The sequence below is a fragment of the Bombus flavifrons genome, chromosome 3 (assembly GCF_040668555.2).
Source record: "Bombus flavifrons isolate JBK064 chromosome 3, iyBomFlav1_principal, whole genome shotgun sequence".
Taxonomy (NCBI): Eukaryota; Metazoa; Arthropoda; class Insecta; order Hymenoptera; family Apidae; genus Bombus; species Bombus flavifrons.
In genome coordinates this window covers 18,377,046-18,397,312 of record NC_138444.1, presented here as the reverse complement: position 1 = coordinate 18,397,312, position 20,267 = coordinate 18,377,046, and the positions used below count along the sequence as shown (strand labels likewise).

At 41.2% G+C, this 20,267-nt stretch overlaps 1 protein-coding gene across 2 annotated transcripts; it reads right to left on the bottom strand.

Annotated features, from left to right (window-relative positions):
* Nucleotides 1–1,450: 1,450 nt before the first annotated feature.
* On the bottom strand, nt 1,451–20,076 carry Ac3 (adenylate cyclase 3). Of its 2 annotated transcripts, XR_011172663.1 has the most exons (10): nt 18,895–20,076; nt 13,035–13,414; nt 10,797–11,081; nt 9,134–9,414; nt 8,464–8,792; nt 7,634–7,966; nt 6,479–6,784; nt 5,807–6,142; nt 4,941–5,687; nt 1,451–2,866 (listed from the first exon to the last, which is right to left on the bottom strand). XR_011172663.1 is itself a non-coding variant. In XM_069109953.1 (9 exons), exons 1-9 carry the CDS (start codon nt 19,444–19,446, stop codon nt 5,505–5,507), a joined length of 2,985 nt encoding a protein of 994 aa, XP_068966054.1. In that variant the 5' UTR covers nt 19,447–20,076; the 3' UTR covers nt 1,451–5,504. The 2 variants fall into 2 exon arrangements, 1 of the variants encoding a protein (XP_068966054.1); XM_069109953.1 differs by having other exon boundaries at nt 1,451–5,687.
* Between the last annotated feature and the right edge of the window lie 191 nt (nt 20,077–20,267).

Sequence of the window (20,267 nt, the reverse complement as noted above, 5' to 3'; positions counted from 1 at the left end):
TCGACGGGATGGTGGATGAACATGCTCACAAAATCTAAGTCGGACTCTTTGTTAAAACGTGGAATATCCACCGAGCGTGCAGACGTTACGTAACTCGCTAATACGACTTCACCAGAGAGAATGACTTTCCTTCGCGATTATGCTGCAGAGGAAAACTATGATGGGGTGTGTCTAAGGACACGAGATTCTTGGATTCGTCGAGGATAGCCTTCGTTTAGAAGGTGAGGGAAATTGGCGTTGCTGCTAATTGGTCAATCTCCATATCGGTGGTTAGAAAAAGATGCTAGCCGCCCTCGAGGGAAAGTTGCTAGTGGGAGACGCCGTTCGTTGAAAGAAATAGATCTCCCCTATCTTCCCGTAGTTGGGACAAAGACTGTTTATCTGTTCGAAGGACTTTAGGTAACTAGATATTAGTGTTTATAACGGCCCTCGGGCTAGCTGATCACGTACTGTGGAGAGACATCGACATCTGGCAATCATCTTTCTCGAAGAATAGGAACTGCGTGTGGCCACGGGACAGAGACCGTTGGAATGTTTACTGTCATGTGTCGCCAGAGATATTTCTTTTAAGGAAAGCTATAGAATTACTTCATACCTTTGTTAGGCAAAACGTTCATCCCTTGACCGCGGCTACGTTCGGCGACTGGCTATCGCCTCGAGCCCAAGCTCATTATCACAAATCTTGAACAAATACAATCGGATCGAAAGACGACAATTGTTTAATTACGCCTATGATAGAATCTAGACTACGGTGTTAAGGGATTTTCCCGGGGTTCCAAAGGGAGGACTCCGATGTCCTTTCATCTCCGACATATATATATATATATATATATATATATATATATATATATATATATATATATATATATATATAGTATACTATATACTATATACTATACTATACTATATACTATATATATACTAGTATATAGTATATACTATTATATATATATATATATATATAGAACGAGCAAATACCGTTTACCAATATCTTCCACACGTTTCAACGATATATTCTGCACGTTTTGCTCACGACGAAATAACGAATGCGAATGGTTTGTCGAAATAAACGAAGCCTGGTTATAATATGTCGCTATCGACTGTTACCAAGGCGCCACGGTGGTCACCCGTGACCAACAATAAGATAAACGGTCCACTGGGGAAGAACGTTGTCTTACATCGTCGATTTATTATTATTTTGCCATTGTATGCTTTGAATAATAAAAATACTCCCGTGGCGTCCTGAACGAGACACGTGATTTCGGCGTGGCAGTCAAAGTGTTAAGGGTGAACGTTACGTTGACGTAACGTTCGATTTATCGAATGACCTGTTTAAAAAATCTGAGAACAATGTAAAAAGTATGAAACGTATCTACGTTGTAAAAATATTGAAACAAACGACTTTCAATTAGCAACGAAAGGAGAAAGGTGATGGAAAAATCATGCAGGCAATCGATTTACATCGGCGAAGAAGCCGTTTATTATTTTACAGTCGCGTGATTCCATTCGACTCTCGCGAGTCCCCGGCGTATCCCAGTCTGAAGAAGTATACTTTGAAAGTTTACAACAAGTGTTCCCTCTTCGAAATCTCACATCTAAGGTGCTAAGATATCTACAGTGATATAATTCTTCTTACACGACTATACACGCATTCGGCCGGGTCGTTCGTCAATTTCTTTCCTACGTTTCTTTATTTTATTCATTCGTTATCGACGACGATTATCGATGAAACAATCGTTTCGTTATTACCGTTTAACATTATCGACCCGTCTTTTTTTCTTTTTCTTCTCTCTTTATATATGTACACGAAATAACCTTTATTGCTACTTTACAAGATCTCTGTCTGGTCGGACACGCGAATATTTTCGCACGTGTGTCACTCTCTTCCGTTTCCTACACCTTCTACGCCACCATTTTATGTATGTAGTAGTATTATGTGTGTATGCCGAGATGTATCAGCAGTGTGGACTGTGTCAAGCGCAATATATCAATTGGAAGTACGCGAACAGTGGAAAAAGTTTGAAATTCAGTGTCGCGTGATCAATTTGTCTTCTTTTCTTCCGCTTTCTTCCTTTTTCTGCGATCACTGTAACTCCACCGAAAGGAAACAAAGATTCTTTTTTTCTTTTCATTACGTAGGAAGATTCTAAATTTATATTCGATCTCGAGACTACGTTCGAATGAAACATTCTCTTTTCTTCTTTTTTCTTTTTTTTTTTTTTTTTTTTTTCGTGGAAAGTAACCCGAGGGAACGAACAAGTTTAAAAGGTGATTCGAAAATATGAGCGACGAAGTTTTAAAAAAGATCGGAATTTCCTTCGGGAGAGTTTGCTTCGATTTACTACTTTCTTCTCTTCTATCGCTACATCTGTCCAGTCTGACCACTGTTATCGCGCTTAGGCCGTGCGTTCTCGTTTTTCTAATTACACCAAAATTTCTCTCTCTCTCTCTCTCTCTCTCTCCCTCTCTCTCACTCTCTCTTTCTCTCTCTCACTCTCTCACTCTTCGTTCCCCTTTCTGTTCGTTTCTGTTTAATCCTTTCGTACTATTTTTAATCTTGCTAAAAGTATCGTTAGAAAAAGACGGTTATAAAAAAGCAATGAAAATATCCCGGATTGAAAATTTCGATTCGGTTAAACGTTTATTAAAAATCACGGTGTAAGTATTTACGAATTGTCTCTCGTTCTCTACGCTTACGATACCGCAACGTTTCTCTTTTGCAACTATTTCAAGCTTGAACGATCATCGGGTATCCAAATAATTGCCGACGAAAGGATTAAATCCTAATCTTCTGCTTCCTGCCATCGTTAATCGTGTGCGTTGTACGTACTCGAGTCATCTTGGTCTATTAAATCGGCGACTGAAACTGTAGAAAAATAAATTATTATATCGGTGATCGTGTTCGAGTATATAGTCTACGTTCCCGTGGAATTATCCTACGGACCACACGATACCAAATGTTTCACGAAGTCCGTAACGATTACGACTAAACGAATCTTGAGTACAAAATAAGACGAACTCGAAAAACTATCATGTGGGAAAGAGAAAGGAAATATCGTGAAACGATCCTCTTTTAATTAAGAAAGGCAAAAATTGTTTCAGATTGCCTTATTTTGATCTCAGAAGTCGTTTAATAGAGAGTAATGCCGGGGACTTGATGAAATGCCTTGCACGTTCAGAAGCGAATCGGGTCTAAGCTCCTATAAGAAATTTCACCGTCTTCGAATTGGCTTTTCCTCGTACAAATCGACCAACCTGCTCGCAGAAAAATACAGTAGAATCGAAACTATCGAGAAACTGTTTCCGTTCTAACGGACCTTGCTAGATATTATAGATATTCGTAGTTCAAACATGACGAGAACATACTGCTCGTGATCGTAATAAACGGTCAACCCGCTCTTTTCTTTCGTTACGACGCGTTTAAATCGTAACGAGCTATTTTAAATACATTCAAACTCGATGATGCTTAATTTAACGACAGCTTTTAAAACGTTCAAATTACACAGCATTTCATTTCCTCTTCGTATTCCACGTTCTCGGAGCACGTAGGTACTTGACATTATCTTTTTACGTATTTATTCGTTGAAATTCTCACACGCGTGCGATCTTCCCTGCTCGTGTCACATTTTCGATGTTTCTTTTACCTTTTCCACTTTTTTAAAGTTCCTCTTTACAGCCCTTTTTTTAAAACAATTCTACGAGAACAAAGCTCCAATAACAGACAAAGTATTTTTTTTTTTTAGAACTTCTCTACAAGATTTGTTGCAATATATAACAATTCCTTTACTTTCAATTTTCAGTTATATAGAATGTACAACCCCCTTTCTTCGACTATCGATAGTATCTACACATCGACTTGCAATTTTCCTATACAACAACTGTACCTGCGATTCCACTTATTAACTGTGTTTAATTACAACGCGTAATCTGGCCGATAATGTCCGGCAATATTTAATTACTGTAACAATTACACCGTAGACATATGAAATTTCATTTTAATCGATTAATTTTTATCCCTGGTCGAATCATTACGACGATTAAATTCTAAATTTCTCGAGAAAAAGTACCGACAAAATTTTCCTGTATTACCGAGGAAATCGATGTAGGATCTTCCTTTCGGTGCGAAGACGAAGCGCTAGGCGCTCGATCACCGTGAAGTCACCTTCGAAGTCTACGATCTTCTTCGCGAGTATTATTGAACACGAAACAGAGCTGACAGAAAATTTTGTATTCTCATGGTATCGCGACGATTCGGATCGAAATCGTAAGAAAGCACACAGTCGACAGTGTCGATGACCGAAAGAACGTATATTTAGAAGAAACGGCGATTCTCCGGAAGCCACGTTAGGAAAAAGACCTACCACTATGTAGTTGACCACGCCCACGCTCGTAATGCTTTCAATTATTCTTGTTTAATTAATCGCGTCTTGGAACGTGCTCGTCGCGGAATCTAGAAAAATAGAGTTGACTTGATTGCGAGAACCGTATCAGCGTATCTATCACAAGGATTACGAGCTAGACACTTTCTTAAGTTACGTATCGATTCTCTATAGTGACGAGGATCGATCGATGTTCGATCGAATGGCATTTTCTTTCTTTCACCTTCGACTAACACTTATCCTACATATGCGCGAATCGACTGGATTCTTTCCTAACTTTCTCGTTTCATTATCATTTGGAAACTTCTATATATTTCGTATGTTGTTTCGACGCGAGAAAGTTTAGACTTTTATTTTTTCGTTTCCATCGAACCGATTAGTCGAAACCAGCCAACTATCGACGAAGTTTCCTATCTTTCTTCTCGGTTCTACGTGAAATAGGAGTCCTTTGAAGGCCTACCGCTAACTAAGACAATCCACGACGTCCACAATGAGAAAACGTATAGTACGATGTTGAAACAACACTTTCTTTAATATCCATTAGTTTCCCTCTAAACGTACTTTGTTTCTTCGATTTGTACCCTGTTCTTCATCTTCAATGAACGATATAATCGTTATCAGCAGTAGACTAAGGTTGTGACAGCGGTAAGAATTTTTCTCTAGTGGCTGACTTTCTTTAAAGGCTGACCAGGCCTGGGCGCCTCTTCGATAAATAAAATCTCTCAAACAACCATCTTAATTACTTACAAAATAACCAAACAGTTTGTTGTATAAGTGTATCTTTCGCGTGGAACTTCTCGCCAAGGAATCAAGGTCGAAAATCGTGGTCGAAAAAGCAATCTAATCAGCCCAGTCCTCGATTTTCTTTCAAACTCTTCCGATCTCGTAGATCGTTCGTCTTTCGTCCGAGACCTCTCTGTCGTATCTTTGCAATTCTTCCTATTTCATATCCGAACTTGAAGATTTCGAGTAATCGACGTCTCTCATCCTCTTTCATCGTCTCGATTTCGTTCGTCTCTTCGAAGATTATCGAGAGAGAGAGAGAGGAGCCTTGCTCGACGAAAGGTCTCTTCGTGAACGAAGAAGGGTTTTGCGTTGAAGTTTTTAGAGCCTTCGAGTATTAGCCTACTGATAGATGATCGGATGGGTGGGTTCGACTGGCAGGTCACTGTCCAAATTCAAGGACACGCCGTCCTTGGATACCAGGTAGTGGGTGAGCAGCTGACCTTTGCCCTTGACGAACACCAGGCCGCGTTGTTCGAAGCCGAAGCCAAATGGCTCCAGAATCCTCCGGGTCTCGTCCGTGACCTACGATTTTAATATTTCTTTGAATATAAATTATTTATCGAGAGTTTCTACTAAAACTACCACTTCCATACCTAACGGAATAAGTATTTTCGAGTTATACGATTTTCCAAATATTTTACCTGGATGCAGCCTACTTTTCCAGTGCTTTCCATTCTAGACGCCACGTTCACGGTATTTCCCCAGATATCGTAATGAGGTTTCCTGGCGCCAATAACCCCAGCAGTCACAGGGCCGTGATTGATACCCATTTTGAGAACAAAGTGATTGAAGCTTTGCTCGTTGATGCTCGACAATGCTTTCTTCAACTCCAGGGCGAATTCGACGAGGGTGGACAAGTGACCCCACCGAGGAGCATCCTCGGACTCCTCCGAGTCTGTAATCCCGGATGCCGCCATGTATGTCGAGCCTATCGTCTTGATCTTGATGATGTCCTTGAATTTAGTTTGATCGAGGATCTAACGAAAGAAGAAACGGAAATAGAAAGTCAATAGAAAATTGATATATTGATTGTCATATTGCCATATTTAATCCCTTAAAAGTTCTGATCTAAGATCCCTGCCAAATGTAAGAAAATATCTAAGGGAAGGTCCTTTTCGCTGCTCAATTGCTTTGTTATTTTTACAAATGTAACCTTTTTGTACAAAATTATATCGCACAATTTTGTCCTTTTTATCGAAAGTTTCTGTTTTCGTATTTACGATAATGTATTAGTCGATAAAATTCAATCGCATGACGTTTCAGAAATAGAATTTTTAATCGAGGGGTTGTAGAAACTCGCCAACGATACTTACCGCATCGAAATCGGATATGACTTCGTTCAAGAACCTGAGACACTCGAGGCCCTGGTTATTGATGCTCTCTTCGCTGTAGAAATCGGCGAAGTTCGGCATACTAGCGAACAGAACACCCACTTCGGCGTAGCTTTGACTGTAGAGATCATCGTGGTGTCTCGCACTCGATAGAAAATAAGCAGCCACGTGCGGCGGAAGGATGTTGTAGATGAGGGCGCCGTTTCTGCGCGTCATGTCCGCCGCCCTTTCTCTCTGCGCCACCACCTCCCTTCCTCGTAGATACAACATCCTCCTCGACTTTTCCGCCTGCAAATCGATCGAATCCTCATCGTGCGAGTCGTCGAAACCGAGCTACTTTACCCTTAACGTAACCTTTCATTTATGTTTCAACAGGGTTTGATTAAAAGATTAATAGTTTTATGAAAAATATTCATCGACGAATAATTTCGTGAAACGCTTTTCTATTCTTTTTTCTTTTTTCGTTTACTCTGCGAGAAGCAAGGGGAGATTTCTGGCTCGGTTTCATTTACGTTAAATGCAAACCGCGATTTTCCCCTCGTGAAAGACAGACGGGAACGAAGGATGCGCCCTCGACTGTCGGGACAAGTGCAGCCCTCGACTTTGATGAATCCGTTCGAGAGCTTCGTACGAAGGCTCGATTATTTATCGTCGCTCGAGGAGAAATTGAATTGTCGCTATCTCCACGTGGAACATTTTAATTTACCAAAACAATTTCGATAGAGTAAAGATTCGCTGATAGAACTGGCAGGATGAGAAGACGTTTGCAAAGAACAGAGAAAGTATCGTGTATTTCGATATTTCAAGTATATTGGGTTATTTGGGCAGATCGAAATTTGTTCAAAATCTAAAAATAATACTTGATAATAATTGAATAATATGGTAATATACCTATCCATCACTTTTTTTTTTCTTTTCGGTAATATTTCGCCGTTTGCAGAAATGAATTCTCTCAAGCAAGTCTTGCAAAGAAACGTTTTCTTTTTCTTTTAAGAGACAGCTTGTCCAACCTTGGTATTTCATTCGACGGAAATTTATGATAAATAATTCTTTCCCAATTCTATAAACAAGGATGTTACGATGTTTCCAAATTATCTGATATCTGATTTAAATAACTTTATCGAATATATTACTTACGTATCTGGACACGATGACCAGAGAAGTAGCTACGATGAGAAGAGTGGCAGATAGGCAATATTTCGATGGAAGGGGGGTCGGTTCGAGGGAAGAAGCGTAATCCTCCCAGTCCAGCCTCGCATTGAGTAGACAGATGTTGATGAAACACTGGACGCCCGAGATACCGTACATCAAGTACGCCTTGCCTAGATAGCATATGTAGGTCGGCATCGAGGTCGCCACGAGTGTAAGCACACCGATGTACGAATAGTAGGAAGGATATGGACACCTCGAAGACAGGGTTATGGTGGCGTTTAGGGGCGGAATGGTTTCCTCGATGACCACGCAGTTGAACTGTAAAATGGGACAGAGAAGTTAACGACTGAGAAAAATAGCGTAAAATGAATTTATTTCTTTTCCTCTTGCTTTCCTTTTAATAGTAGTTCAATGGCTACGTATTTATTCATTAAGACGTTTGTTAAGTATCAAAATTGTCTTGAATTATTCGTTAATTGGTTAACTATAATTACGCTTTCCCATTGCTATGGTACAAGCAAGTAAAACAACTATAAATCACTATAGGAAATTAAAAGTTCTTTTACTTTTGAATTAAAATAATACGATCTTCTTAAATAATTTATCGAATAGATGTAGGTAGGTGTATGGACGACCAATAGAGTGTAGTTGTGATTATCGTTCCGGTTTATTTTCTATGTGTTTTGTTTATGCTTAAGTTTATGTTTTGCGTAAGATCTGTAAGTGCGAGTCACCGTAAAACCGGAAGGAAAACGGAATGAAAGAAAAAAGATGTTAATTTGTTTGTTCGAATTAATAATAGTAAATGTACATACCATATCGAGAATCAGAAAAATACCAAGGGAAAATGTCATCATAAGAGCCAAAGCTCTTCTCAGCCACATAGCCTTGATGGCACTGCCGAGACACGTGGCACCAGCCAAAACTACCGCGAATAGCACCACTATCCCGATACCGCCCCATGTAAAAGGTCCCCAGGGCTGAAACCTCCAAACTGGGGCGGCACAGATCATCACCAATGGCCCACCGAGCAATGACAAAGGGGAAAATGCTTCTTCGGCGTGGTGAAACGCAGACTCCACCTTCGAGTCCTTGAACCGCAAGGTCAACCAGTACGCGTGACCTTTCAAATGTGCTCCGCCAGCTATAATTAATATTATTTGCTTGTAAATAGAAAGATTTATGAAAAGAATTTCATAGTAAATCATACAAAACGCGTGCATACGATATTGATTACAAAGCAAATCTTCTGTTAATTTTATTATCAATGAAAAATTAATGCTACATGTATCGATAACAACTTCTTTTACATAAATAGATTTCTGAGGAATGAATTTTCTAGGCTGTGGCAAATTTATAGACCTTTCTTCAGGATGCTCTTTAATTTCCATTTTTAAACAAACTACACTTACCAAGACATTTTACCTTCGAATAACAATTTAATCATTAATAATAATCAACGGTCAAATACTTCAACATCCTCACTTTTGCTATCCAGTTCCTTCCTCAGCCTCTGTCTAAATTCCTCCGAGTCCTCCTTATTGTTATTTCTTTCGTTTCCTGCGTCAATCGTCTTCCTGGCGTCCTCCGTGAGCGAGGCGATGCTCTTGGTGGCAGCTGGCTTGAAGGGTTTCAACGCCCGGACTATGAAGTATGTGACGATGCCCGCTTTCTGTAGTGCCTCTTCTCTGTCCTCGCCGTGCGCTGGCTCGACCTCGAACTCGCCATTCAGGAAGCTCAGCGTCGCGTTCGAGATGTGCACCCTCCTTCAAGCCATTACAATATCGTTCGTGTCGATCGTTCCTCGCTTACGAAATTTTATCTCGCGAATCTGACTACAGGATTATTCGGCAAAGAGAAGAAAGGAAGACAAATTTCGAGACATTTGCGATTGGCAAAACGGTCCTGATTATCCAACGACGTGGGCGTGGCCGTAAAATAGGACTGAAAGTAGAATTTACCTACCTATTCTGTATTCGTGGTAATGTGGAAGGGCGTTCGAACGTCTTTCATAAACGATTCTCTGGCTGCAACTTGCCGTTACGTTATTGTTCTCGAGTGAATTGTAGTTCGTGTGAATAATAATAAGGTTACGGTACCGCCGATTAAAATAGTCGGTGACGTGGCGTAGACGATTATGTGCAGTATCATCTACTTGATACTCTAAACTCGTATTTAACGTGAATTCTGGCTTATATTTTTTATCACAAAGTGGCATTAAAGATCAGAAAATTAAGAAAAATATATTCGTGCTTTTTCCCTATGATCTTCGAATGGACGAAGTGAAATCGAAATGAAGAGATCGCTGTCGTGTTACGTGTTACGGAAAAGGAACGGAAGAATCGCGTGACAGGGAGGACCGAGACCAGTGAGATTTCTAATATATATTAGCCTGATGGGACAAAAGAAACAATTACAATGGCTGGGTAGACGATGCTTTTAAAGCACGACTATCGAGGGGCAGTTTTTTACCACGCGACTCGGGCATCTCACCCTTTAACACAGCTAAAATTAAAGTACGACAGGGCATCAAAAACTGCTTGCCAGGCGTTTCACCAGGTAATTAATATCAAAGATATACGGAGTCCGCTCATTACGTGTCCACCGACGTCAAGGACGCGTTTTATACGTCGTCGCGTCGATATCGTTTAGCTCCCGAATCAGGCAGCTTTCTCGCGCCTCTCTTCTACTTTATCCCTTTTGAATTTCAGGGATTGACAAGGTCAAGAAATCAGAACGTCAATAGTGATAGAATAATCGTTTCTTTCTTCTTTTCTTCTTTTTTTTTTTTTTTTTTTAGAAGGAATTTTCCACAAACGAGTATATAAAAGTCTATTATTGACATAATTCTATATTGAAAAGTATATTTAAATACCCCTCTATTTTGCAAACAAAAAACAGGCGCAATATAAATAAATCACCTACATTACTTTTTTCCTTTCTTCGTAAAATTTAAACACCTTTGATAAATATTATTTACGATAGTTCTTTCATTTGTAAAAAGACGTGTTCGAGTACTTGCTTCTTTTCCAAAGAAGAAAGAAGCCTACACACGATTCGTTCGAATTTTCCTTGTGAAATTTAACTCTGTTCAACTCCGACAAAATAATACTGAAATGTTTAGAGAAAGAAGAAAAGAGATTCTCACCCCGCCATTCCACTGCTCTCCATCTTGTTCGCGAGTTCGACATCCTTGCTGTAGACATCGAATTGCCATTGTCTCTGTCCGAGGACACCGGCCAACACAGCACCAGTGTGTATACCCACCCTCATGTCGACAGGGCTATTGGTCTTTTGTTGCACGTACTTGATGGCGTCCACCATAGATAAGCCCATATAGACACAGAGAACAGCGTGGTCTGGTCTTTCCACGGGTGCTCCACTTATGCAGTAGTAACAGTCGCCGAGGATCTTTATTCGCAGCTGCTCGTATCTAAAGGTTTTCGAAATATCATTGTTTTTGAAATATCATCAAAATAATGCAACTTAAAGTATACATTTCGATATAATAGAATTCACGGTACGATAGTCGAATGTAAAATGCACGGTATAATTTAAAGTATAGTAGTTGAATTTATAGCGTAAAGGCAAAGTTTATAAGATATAAGAAGAGAATACAAAGTGCAAAAGTAGAATTTTCTAAGTAAATAACAGTGAAAGTTGAACTGGCTATCGATACGAAAATAGGCTTTTAATTGCCAAGCTTTCATCTTTTAAAGGTGAAGTTAATTGAAGAATTTCTAATTAAAATAAAACACGAGCAGATAAAAATTGAAATTCTCCGAGCAATAAAATGCTCGAGAATCGTCGAAAGTTTGATGCACGATGGATTACACGTAATCCGCTCTGTATATTGATTAAGCTACCAGGAATTTGTGATTGAAGCGTTCGCATAGAAACGCAGTTGAGTGGCGGGAATTTCGATTTAGGAAGGTAACGAAGGAGGATTTAATTTTTCACTGGATCCGAAGCCGCTATTTGGCAAATGAGAGGAAAGTACGTGTCAAGGAGCGTCTTAAGCGAAGGATGTTCGGCTAGAATTATACATTGACCTGTATCACTACCGATGCTGCAAGGGCAAAATCATCTACCTTCTGTAAACCCAGATTTAACCGATTTTAACCAGAGATAATCGACTTTTATATTTTCTATATTTCCATTTCCAGAGATTGGATCTCGATATTATCAAACCTACGATTTCGATGGTTCTCGCTAACGTTACGTTTTCGTCCCTTTTCAACGACTTTAATCCTCATCCTCTTTCTTACAGAGGATTTCTGTAAATTAATTAAACGGAATATAAAAACACGGTGTAGAGTGGCTCGGGAAAGTATTTGAATATTCATAGAAACCGTCGGTGAATGTATTGTGTACGCTTTACAAGACGCTTTGGAATTTCGTTAGCATCGCAATGAAACACAACTGCACACAATGCAAACGAATTTTGCAGAAATTACAACAACGCTCGAACGATCGATCTATTATTCTATATTAATATGTCTTAATATTTAATGACAACGAATATTTATGATCAGCGCTATAGAGATGCATCCGTAGAAAATTTTCATTTATAGTAAGTGCTCAAATAATTTCACGAATCGTTGTATTTCCGATAATTCTCTTGCGACGTTCGAACGTGGACGGTTCGATAGAGTGAAATATCACGCGATAGAAATTCGTTAATGATACACCACTTTGTCCTCAGATGTATCGATTGTCGGAGACGCCCAGGTGAAGGACTCGCGAGTCTATCTTTCTTCGAGAACGATCGAGAAAACGAAGAAGAGACTGGCCAGAATTTTCCGATAAAGTCAATTTCGCGGCTGGCAATTTCAGGATTTTCATTATTCTCCGTATATGAAAGAAAGAGGAGAGAAAAGTGGAATAGAGCTCGTGAAAGCGTTTCGCGTTCGTTCTAACCGGGTCACAGCCGAGTGCACTGTAAACGAACGAATTCTTTCGCGGTGTCGATAGCTTCGCTGTCGATTAATTTGATCGTTCGTCGCACCGTTTATCGACAACTGGTCGATTCGAGGCATGTACAAAAGCAACGTGCGTTTCCTTTGAACTTTACATTCGCGAAAATCCCGGTAATCAGGTACAGATTTATTTCGTGATTTCTTTGAATGCGTTGTTGGATGCCAGTTGCTTGATAATCTCGCTAAAAATTTGTTCTCTCTACATGTATCGTATTAAAACTTGTAGGAAAGAAGTTCGTTACTGACAATTGCAGCAACAATTCGTGTACCAACTTCTTAGATCTAGTCAAAAAATTTCTTCAAATCGAACTAATAATAGTCAGTCCTATCGATTCTAATTCTAACAAAAATTCGTGCATAGCTCCTTAGGCTCTGTCAAACGATTTTTCCAAAAATGAATCGCTTACCTTTCACTGAGTTGATCGAATCTAGCAAATAGCTCGTTAAGAATCTTCACTAGTTCGCTAGCGCTGTAGGTGGAGGAAATCGCAGTAAATCCGACAATGTCCGCATAGAGAATCGAGACATTCTCATGCCTGGACATGTAAATCTTCTTGAACTGCGTATCCAGCGAGGCGCCTAGGTCCTGTCGCATCATTACAGCCACGTGTTCCGGAAGCACGCTAAGCAGCAGCCTTTCCTGCTCGGCGCTTTGTTCCTCGATCACCAGTTGTACTTCCAGGCTCTGTCTGGTTTCTAAAAAGGCTCTACGTTGTTGAAACTCGGTGAGAGAGTAACTGGAAGCGCCCAGAAGCATGGCGCCTATGGATAGCGTCACTGTCAGCACCTGGAAGAAACACTTTGCAAGAATTCTAGAACATTTAATTTTTTAAAATCGCTTTAAACACGTCGATGGTTATACGGAATACGATCATCGCAGTTCGATTTGTTCATAAAATTGTATTTAAAACACTTCGTGTCGAAAGGAAATGTCCAGATCGAATTATAATAAACATACAACGAACGCTATTTTCAACGTTAATAGCAGTTTTATAAGTTTAATAACGACGTTTTCTCTTTTCCTACTAAATTTGCGTATTGGCAGTCGATTGATAATAATTTCTGAGAAATCAATCGATTAAGTTAAATTGTACGCTATTTAACCGCGTTTGCTGTCCCTTGATCTGCGATTTGATTCGAAACATCATAGTTCGAGACAGAAATTGTACGAAGCAATTTTACGAATTTGCATTTGACGTGCGATTTGACGCGTTTCAGTCCCGAAAATCACTGAAATCTGCATACTTGAGCGTATCATATCGATAAGTTAATTTCATTGAACACGTGGTAAATTATCTAATGTGTTTAAATCTGCATTGGTACCATTTTTCTGTCACTTTTATATTCTACGTAGAATAGCTAATCGACAGCAACGTGGTAGAAAAATATTTATTACAAAAATTATTAATACGCGTATAAAACGAATATATATGTACATAATAATACAAGATAACTAATTTTAAACGTTTTTTTACCCACAGCTGTATCTGATTTTTAGAAGAAGAATACATGTGTACCACTTTTTCACTGAACTCCTCGATTCATTCCATCGAACAAATTAATCCACCTTAATCCACCCAGAGAAAAAAAACATATAGAACGTTCTCAAAGCTCTCAATTCCATTCCTCTCGACCTTTTTGTATTCACCGATAAATTATTCCCTCTTGTTAGGAATGCCTTTCATCGATTCCAGGTTAACCACGATTCCCAATTGCAACGCATCGCAACAATTAATACGAGAGATATTTCTACCCACCCCACTTCGTTCCGCGTTCCTAAATACCGAACGAAAAACGTCGCTGAATACAGCAAACCAACGGATCGATAATCCATTTTTGTTCACTTCGCATCGACTCGGAGAATGCTTTCAAATACGTTCACGTGTTCCAGTTGACTGGCCGAAATCGCTGCAACACCTGTATCGTTTCTCATACCTCGGTGCCGTTTCTAATTTTCCGCATTCTACATGGAAAACTACAGAACGGACGAATTCTTATTCACCCGGTACCGCCTTTGTTCGTTCGTGTGTCCCTGATGACAATTGGAAAATCGTAATTGAACGTTCCACAGCGGAGAAATTAGCACAGGCAACACTTTCGTCGTTATCGCTTTTATAGACCGATAACTTTGTTGAATATCATTTAGTAATATTTGCGTTGTAAACGTTTCTTAGTAGATTTCCTCTTCTCGTTTTCTCTAAACCCCTGCAACTATCTTCTGTGATTTCTTCGATAGTTTCTATGATCTATCAAATCTTTGCGATTGTTCTATGGTAATTTCTGCGTAAAGCTCCTCGACTTATACCTATTACCAATTAGTTAAAAAATAAGTTTTAGAATATCGTCGATCGTTACTTTCTCACGTAACAATTTACGTCCCATGGATAAATCCATCATCCTTTAACTCGAATCCTTTAACAAATCCTTTAACAACGATATTTAACGCAACCCATTTTGTACCTGCTTGTTACTCGATGAAAGGGTTGACAGATCCTTAATTAACCCTGATAAAGGGTTCATTGAACAACAATCAACGATCATTGCAATCGTTGGTGGAATAGATGGAGCCGGTGATTTCCGTGATCGAGCCGATGGCTTTCAAAGAAACGTTCCTGCCATTGAAAACCGATCGTATGTCGTGCATGGAAAGGCAGCATGTCGCGTCATTGCACATCTCTCTGTCTCCAGTTTTCTCTCTCTCTCTCTCTCTCTCACTTTCTTCTCTTCTCTTTCTCTCTCTATTTTAAACAACCATTGACTGAACTCTACTCGACTGTTACTAACGATAGAACCACGTGCACGACTGGAACTTTCGCTTTCGTGGTCGTTCTTGTTTAGGAAAATTTGTAACAGAGTTCCTATCCACTGTTTCGTCACGGTTCACTACAAATTTGTAGATCGCCAACCCCGTCATTCCGAACGATAATAAGTGGAAAACGGATAGAAATCGTCAGGATGGATATTTTCCTTCTATGAGAATTACTTTTCCAATATTCAGAGATTCTGAAGAATTTTAACGTTTGCTTCGACTGTACGTGCTATTGGTTGGTCATCTGATAAATTGGTTGGTTGATAAACATGTATAATAAGGAAAGATTGTTGCCACCGTGTTGCATAAAGATTCCACTGATTTGCAAAAGACGATAACTGAGTCTCGTTACACCGCAAAATTCTCGTAAATTTCAAAACGCTACGCATAGAAAGTTGATTACTTTTTGCGCGAAACACTGCAGACTTTCACGGAGGCCTGAACGCAAGGTGACGTCGACGTTGCGTCTCATTTTAGCGAACGATTTTCCAGCTCGTGACGGTAGAACGTTCGGTAAATTTACCCCGGGGCATAATTTCCGACCTCGGAACTGCGAATTAAAGCAACATATACGAGCCACGAAGAAAAATGAAGCTAATTCAACGGGGTTGGAATATAGATGCCCGACAAACACAAAAATTCATAAATTCTATCCGTGCAACCCTAATTCACTCTGTGTACAAACTCACTCCTTCCACGCATCGATCATCGTGTCACGCGACAAAGAAAGTGATTATTTTCAAACTAGTCGCGAGTATAATCTCGTCGTCGAAACGTTTGTGTAATGATTTACGTTTGCATCGGGTGTACGAAAGAATTTGCGTTACTTTCAAAAGTTTCAATGAAACATCTTAAACTTCATTTTTATATACATACGTATATATATACAGGGTGGTTGGTAACTAGTGGTACAAGCGGAAAGGGAAAGGAATTTTTTTTTTTTTTTTTCATTTTTCCATCGAGACAACGATCTACAGTGAGATCCGTTATAACGAGACGCGATAAAGTGCACGCGTACCGAGCGAAAATTCAAAGTCGATTTTCTCGAAAACAAAGCCTCGAACGAGAAATGTTTATTCTATATTTTCGACTTCTTTTTTCGCGTAGAATCACCCCCTTTCCGCTTGTACCACCAGTTACCAACCATCCTGTATACATATGTCTATGAATTATTCGGGAGTCAGTCTCGTTAGCTCCAGTTTCTGAAATTTTTCTTTAATAATTCGCTCTTCGACGAGGCGGACCGAAAAATCTGCGTTGCCAATTCTCGCGCGTTGATTAGCAAGCCTCTTATCGAAGCTCGATTAAACGACGTTTCGATCGTCGAGTCCCTGAATTCGAGCGTTCACTCCGACGATGACGGATCAGAAACGCGAAGTTTAATTACGAACTTCCCTTGTCCGTTCGCCCCTTTCACGGAGGAACGTAGCAGCTTTAATTAGCGACCTGGCTAAACTGGACGCCGCCTATATTCGTAGAGCAGACTGATTAAAAACTCGGGAACGGTGGCCTTGTTCGTTGAAACGGTAACTGTGCTTCTTCCCTGAGACAATTAAGCAGAGTGTCGTGTTCTTAACAGTTTCCGTATATCTTAGCTGTGGTATCCTTCTGTTCTTCGTTTTCATATTTTTAATATTTGCATATGTAGGTGAACGAGGCCCTTCCAACGATTCGATAAAATATGAATGAAAATGTAACGTTGCCCTTGCTGAAACCGGTAACACGCATGATCTAAGATTATTACATTTAAATGTTAAGCATCGTATTTCCGTTAGAGGTAAAATAAAATGTCGTGTTTAGATTAAAGCGTGAGAAGCTAGAATCTTTCAATTAACTTCTCGTTGATAGACTGTCCAGGTTGATGGAGAATGGTAAGAGAGTTCAGTTAATGGTAAGAGATTACAGTTATTTATTACCAGGAACAAATTGTCCCATAAAAATTGACAGCGAGCGAAAATGGCTTCCTATAAATTGGTCGAGCTGGGAACGTAATCAACTGGAGTGTTAACTTGTTGCACGCTTCGCAAATTTTCTTTCTCAATTTGTTCCATTAATTTTTTCCCATTTCGATCTGCCGTTTCTTCGAAAGACTTTATTTTAAACCAAACGAAAAATCATCCGAGCCAAACCGATTCTATCCCGACGATGATCGCTCGATATTACGTTGAAACATGAAATTACATTTTATATCGGCTAATACGACCGGGGATCCTGATTAAAAAATAAAACAAGCTATCTAATCCAAAGACCCGTTATTTTAATCGACGTCGTAACGCGGCGAGTTCTATAAATTCTACGGGCTTCGTCTAAAATTAGAATAAAAACCCTGTAAAATCACAAAGCTCCTATAAAATAATTATTTCTACGAAATGCGTATCGCGTAAGCTAAAAGTGATTAAAAAAAAATAAAAGAGAAAAACACTTCTGCGAACGTCCACCCACGGCTATCGACAATAGCAACGAGCGAGAGAAAAATGCTCTATTTAAAATCCGAACTGCCGCAGTCCGCAAACTTACCAATCCCTTGCAACCGTGTAGCTTGGTATTTTCAAAAATAGCAAGCCAGTCCCGGGTGTATCGCGAACTCCGGTTCCATTCAACGTTCCATGCAGGGGCGTTCGAATAGAAAATAATCGAGGGCTTAGCCGCTCGAACGTGGAAAAGTTGTCACGCGCGCCGGCCACGGCTATTTTACAATGGATCGTTGGAGGCGCACGACCAGCCTCGCTGTGTATCGTTGCGTATCGATCGATCGAAACACGTAAGAAGCCAGCGGCGGCGACCACACGGCAAATTAGTTCGAGCGGATTGAACCGCGGCAACAGTTGTTTTCGTGAGGTCACGAGGCACGGTTCGATCATTAAATTACACGAAACCCGGGTGAAAATAAGCGAGCAACTTTTCGCAAGGTTGTTCGTCTTCGAGACACTCGACAGAGTCGAGTGAAATCGAAACGAACGAACGATACCGTGAAATATCGCGATTTCGAAGGAAGACGCTGGTTAGAGCCGTGTTTGTGGTCTAATTGCCACGATGGGAAACTCGAGAGCGTAAGTCAATTAAAAAGGCTGACAACGGGGATAATAGAGACACTCGTTCAACGGATAATCGATCACTCGAGTGAGGTTCAATCGCTGAGAATATAAAACGTCCTAATCCCAGCGGCTGCTATTGCTTCTTTGTTTAGCTCGGATAGCACGAAGTTCCGCTTAAGCTCGTAAATTTATTGCTTTGCACGAGTCGATAAAGTATTATAAATTATCGGACTTTTTGTTTTCAATCATGCACGTTTGATTAATCTAAATAAGGTATCGAGTAGGTATAGGATAGTCGTATTATACATAGAGCCTTAAATTTACACCCCCGATCCGACCCGTCGCCAAAGCCTCGCCCCAAATACCCAACAGTTTCTCTTCTATCGGAGAAACATCAAGGTACGAACGTGAAGCAACACCTACCAAAACATCGATGGGTATCTGTGCAGGCGCTTTGGAGAGTCCAACGACGGAGATGATGTACACCAATGCGGTGCTAATGGCAAGGAGGACGCAGAGGGGCAGTCTGAGGGGTAAAGTGGCGAACAGCAGGTAGAGCATGAGCAACAGCCAGCCTAGTCCGTCCCTAGGCGTGACCTCGGTGGACTTGAGGAACAGCTGAGTAAGTAGCTGTGCGGTTGACAGGTTCCAGGCCACGTGTGGAATCACCGACCAAAGCGCATCTTTCGCTCTAGGATTGTGTTTAGCCCAGGCCAGCAGGCCCAGATTCAATCCCAAGAAGACGGCGGTTAAACTTCGTGTCGATAGCTCCTGACCAGGCGTTATCAACGAGTGAGCTGCGTAGAGGAGCGCCGAAAACAGGAAGTACTCGAGGCCACCCCGCCTCTGTTGAAGGGAGGAGGCGCGATATAGCGTCTCTAACTTGGCGCTGCTGAAGCTCGTCCGCAGCAGGTTCGACGGCCTGCCCGAGCTCAGGTAGGAATCCTCGTTCGAGGTCTCTTGACTTCGTAACATGGCGCTGCTATCTCTCTCGCCCTCTCACACTCTCTCTCTCTCTCTCTCACTCACTCTCTATCTGCTTCTCTTCGTTTCACATACTTTCGGTTGAGGCACGCGTTACACGCATGGAAACTTGGTCGGGTGACTTGGAACGCGATACCGTCGAAGGGACATCGTTGTCCGATGCGTTAAACCAACTTCGATTAGACGAATTTCAGTCTCGCGTTTCGTTTTTTCGTTCGCGGACAGACCCAACCTTGGAAGTGGATTTCTCGGTGAACCGCGTTTGCGTCGCCTAAGTACACGCTTTTCCTCGATCAAGTTGGATGCTGACAGCGAGGATACCGGACTGCAGGGTATCCGTTGTACCGCAACCCTCGTGGCGATCGTTGCTCGCCACCGGGACACACACGCCTCGTTTTGCACTCTCACGCACTCTCACACACACGGGCGTTTTCGGATGCAGCTGCACCCGCGCGCGGGGTACTGGCCGGGTTGCTACTGCCGGTGCTCTTTCTTCTCTCCTCGGAGGGAAGCGGACCGCCACTCTCTCCATCCGTCTCCGCTCCTTGCCGCTTCTACCGCCTCCGTTCACCTCCTCGCCCTCGTTACCGTCCAGGCTTGCGCCATACGACCCCCGACAGCTCCGACCCTCCACAACGCCGGGTCGATATCAACCACCACAAAAGCCCAGCGCCGTCCACGCCAGGCCCTACCTGCGCCGCTCTCTGCCCTACCTACGCGTACCTACCGACCTAGCTGCACCCTTCGCTAAAACCACCGCGCTGACAATGTTCGCTCGTTTTCCGTGAATTGCTTCGATGTCGGTCACCCGA